The sequence below is a fragment of the Sapajus apella genome, unplaced genomic scaffold (genome assembly GCF_009761245.1).
Source record: "Sapajus apella isolate SASKATOON/1434 unplaced genomic scaffold, GSC_monkey_1.0 scaffold77, whole genome shotgun sequence".
Taxonomy (NCBI): Eukaryota; Metazoa; Chordata; class Mammalia; order Primates; family Cebidae; genus Sapajus; species Sapajus apella.
In genome coordinates, this window is record NW_022437017.1 from 7,645,485 (window position 1) to 7,649,540 (window position 4,056).

Consider the following 4,056-nt stretch of genomic DNA (forward strand, 5'->3'; position numbering starts at 1 on the left):
TTTTTTTGTTTTCTGGGTTTTTTTGTTTGTTTGTTTGTTTTTTTGAGATGGAGTTTCATTCTGTCGCCCAGGCTGGAGTGTAGTGATGAGATCTCAGCTGAGTGCAACCTCTGTCTCCCAAGTTCAAGCCATTCTGCCTCAGCCTCCCCAGTAGCTGGGATTACAGGCACCCGCCACCACACCTGGCTAATTTTTTGGTATTTTTAGTAGAGACACAGTTTCACTATGTTGTCTCAAACTCCTGACCTCAAAGGACTTGCCTGACTCAGCCTCCCAGGTGCTGGGATTACAGGCGTGAGCCACCGCACCCAGCCTGGGGACTGACTTTGAATCTCAGAAAAGCAACCTTTGTGAGATTGATGCCAATGCCGGTAATAGGACCCAAAGACCGTCACGACTGTGAACCTCCTTCAGGTCCCAGCCCAGCTCAGAAAACATTTTATGCTTCCGCCGTCACTGCAGCCCCCCAAAGTTTGTATTTGCTCTGCTAGAGCAGTTCAAATTCAGTCACGTTTGGACCCCTTGAAAACATTTCTCTTGGACTCCCACGTTGAGAAACTACATGGAAAGTAAGATCCTGGCCAGGCGTGGTTGCTCACGCCTGTAATCCCAGCTGCTCAGGAGGCTCAGGCCAGAGAATTGCTTGAACCTGGGAGGCAGAGTCTGCAGTTGGCTGAGATCGTGCCACTGCACTCCAGCCTGGGCAATAGAGCAAGACTCTCAAAAAAAAGAAAAAGTAAGATCCTATCTGTAAGGGAGCCCTTGGGAACAACACGGTTTTCAGCACAGCTGTTTTATAAACTGAACATAGAGGTGATCTAGTTTTTTGGGGTGTTTTTGTTTTGCTTTTGAGATGGGAGTCTCTGTCGCCCAGGCTGGAATGCAATGGTATGTTCTTGGCTCAGTACAACCTCCACCTCCCAGGTTCAAGCAGTTCTTTGGCCTCAGCCTCTGAGTAGCTGGGATTACAGGTGCCCGTTACTAAATCTGGCTGAATTTTGTATTTTTAGTAGAGATGGGGTTTCGCCATGTTGACCAGGCTGGTCTCCAACTCCTGACCTCAGGTGATCCACCCAGCTCGGACTCCGAAAGTGCTGGGATTTACAGGTGTGAGCCACAACACCTCACCTATTTATTTTTTTGAGACAGAGGCTTGCTGTTTTGCTCAGGCTGGAGTGCATTGGTGTGATCTCAGCTCACAGCAACCTCCGCCTCCCGATTCTTCTGCCTCAGCCTCCCGAGTATCTGGAATTAAAAGCGCACCACCATGCCCGGCTAATTCTTGTGTTTTTAGTAGAGATGGTGGCCAAGCTGGTCTCACACTCCTGATAAGTGATCCACCCGCCTCGGCCTCCCAAAATGCTGGGATTACAGGCATGAGCCACTGCGCCCAACTCAAGGTACACTTTTCTTTTGAGACAGAGTCTTGCTCTGTCACCATGCTGGAGTGCAGTGGCACAATCTTGGCTCGCTGCAACCTCTGCCTCCCAGATTCAAGGGATTCTTCTGCCTCAGCCTCTCAAGTAGCTGGGATTACAGACATTCACCACCACGCCCAGCTAATTTTTGTATTTTTAATAGAGACAGGGTTTCACTATGATGGCCAGGATGGTCTTAATCTCCTGACCTCGTGATCCGCCCACCTCAGCCTCCCAAAATGCTGGGATTACAGGCGTGAGCCACTATGGCCAAGATAAACATTTTAAAGGTTAGCTTAAATTTTTTTCATCCCCCAAAAACAGCCCCTCCCAGTCCCAACCAGTTAGAACTGCAAGGGGTGGTGGTAGCATCAACCATGGGCTGGAGAAGCTCAGAATGGGACATCAGTGTCTTCCAGGGCGCTGGCCTCCAGCCTTGCCCCTGAAGCCTTTCTTCCCCATGCCAAAAGTATTTGAGCAGTAAGTCCCCCATGCCCTGCTCAAAACCCTCCCACAGGTCCCCAACACCCACACCACAAAGCTGGGCAGCCTGGGTTGAGAAGGCAGGTGTCAAAAGTGACTTTCCTTCTCTGAGCCTCAGCTTCCCTCTCTCTAAAATGGGTTGATGGGGGAATACAGGGAGTAATCCAAGTTTTTTGTTTCTTTTGTTTTTTAATTTTAAATCCCGGTCGGGCACGATGGCTCACGCCTGTAATCCCTGAACTTTGGGAGGCCAAGGCGGGTGGATCACCTGAGATCAGGAGTTCAAGACCAGCATGGCCAACATGATGAAACCCCGTCTCTACTAAAAATAGAAAAAATTAGTGAGGCGTGGTGGCGCGCGCCTGCAATCCCAGCTACTCAGGAGGCTGACGCAGGAGAATCGCTTGAACCCAGGAGGCGGAGGTTGCAGTGAGCCGAGATCTAGCCACTGCACACAAGACTGGGCAACAGAGCAAGACTACATCTTTAAAAAAAAAAAAAAAAAAAAAAGCTGAACTCCCAAAATCACAGGTGTTCATTGGCAAGTGGTGGAGCATAACGATGACTCTCATAGGAAGGCTTTGTTTCGGTCCCTGCGTCCACCCTCTCCTTTTTGGAGCTGCCTGGACCCTAAGACATTCCTGGTTCCTCGCCTTTCAGGGACCTTGCTTCCCGGCCACGCCTCTCCTTGGCCACGCCTCTCCCTAGCCACGCCTCTCTTTGGCCACGCCCATGAAGTGCCACTTCCGTCCTAGACCATCCTCTTATAGGTCCCACCTCCGCAGGCTCCGCCCCTCACAAATTTCCTAATTTGCTCTTGCCCCGCCCACAGTCCCTCCGACCCCTGAGGCGCGAGGACCTGCCTGAGGCTGCCTCCAGCATTGCCTGAAGGGAGACTCCCCCACCCTGGAGGTGGACAATCCCAACGGAGTCCACCACGCGACCCATATTTGCAGACAGAGGGGAGAATGTGGGGGATCGGAGTCCTCGCGGCCTGGGACGGCCGGATGAATTGCTCTCTCCCGGCTCAGGCACAGATGGGGCAGCCCGTAACGCGCCGCGAGCAAGGAAGGCCCCCGACGCAGGACCCGGCTATTCGTGTCGGCGCCCCGGCCACCGGCCCAGCCGATGGGTCGGGATACGCGCTCGCGCTCCCGGTCCGCGGGTCGCCGAGGCCGGAGGCAGCGGAGCCAGAGCGGGAGCCGAAGTCGGAGCAGGAGCCATGGGCGGCGAAACCGGCGGCGCCGGGAGGACGAGGGACGGCACAGACGGAGGCGGCGGAGCCGGGAGCGCAGGTAGGGTCGCTGCGGGAGCAGCGCTGGGGATCCGGCTCCTACTTCACCGAGGAGTTGGAGATCCCGAGGGTTGGAGATCCCGGGGAGCTGAGAGACCCCCGACGTACTTGGGGAGGGCTTCCTGGAGAAGGGAACAGCTGACCACGAGTCGAAATTAACCAGGCAGCGGAAGGAAGGCGAGAGGCGTTTCATACAGGGGACCGGGTGGTTCGAGGGACAGCCCGGAGGTAACGAGAGACCAGATGGATCATACTGACTCCTGTATGCTCAGCACATTAGATGTTAGTCAGTAGTCGGAGGGAGGTGGGGAGGCCTGAGAGGAATTTGGGCAGGGGAGTGACGCGGACTGGACTGACTTCTCTGCAAGCTTGCTGGCTTTGAGGTGGAGAAGGGGTGGAGAGGGGTAGGCAGGAGCGGCAGCAGGGGAGGGCGGCACAGTTGTCCGGACAGTTGATGATGGCAACCTCGATGAGAGCGAGGCTGTGGGCACCCACAGCAGGGAAAGTGCCTAGATTTCAGACGGATTCTGGAAGTAGAAGGGATAACATTTGCTATGGAGGTGGGCTGTGGGAGGGATGAAGACTCGGAGTCAGGTGGCAGGAGTCACAGCTGACTCCTGGTACCCGGAGCTCAGCTTCCCCACGGCCCACGGTCCTTTTCTTCTGGAGATGGAGCACTTGGGATTTGCTTTGAGCCGCCTCCAGTACAGAGAAACCAGCATGGTGACAGGGACAGCTTCCCAGTCCAGAGCCCCAGTCCTGGCCCAGCCCCTTCGTGGCTGTGACACTCAGGCCAGTCTTGCCCCACACTGGGCCAAGTTCACTCATCTGTTCGTTCGTTCGTTCTTTCCCCCCCCCCCA

At 54.8% G+C, this 4,056-nt stretch overlaps 1 protein-coding gene across 1 annotated transcript in view; it reads left to right on the top strand.

Moving 5' to 3' along the window:
- Positions 1-2,985: 2,985 nt before the first annotated feature.
- CACTIN (cactin, spliceosome C complex subunit) overlaps positions 2,986-4,056 on the top strand; it is a 16,193-nt gene continuing 15,122 nt past the window's right edge. The window contains exon 1 of the mRNA XM_032252275.1: positions 2,986-3,196. Within this exon, the coding sequence (XP_032108166.1) occupies positions 3,030-3,196 (167 nt within the window). The 5' untranslated portion in view covers positions 2,986-3,029. The remainder of the gene's footprint in view (positions 3,197-4,056) is intronic.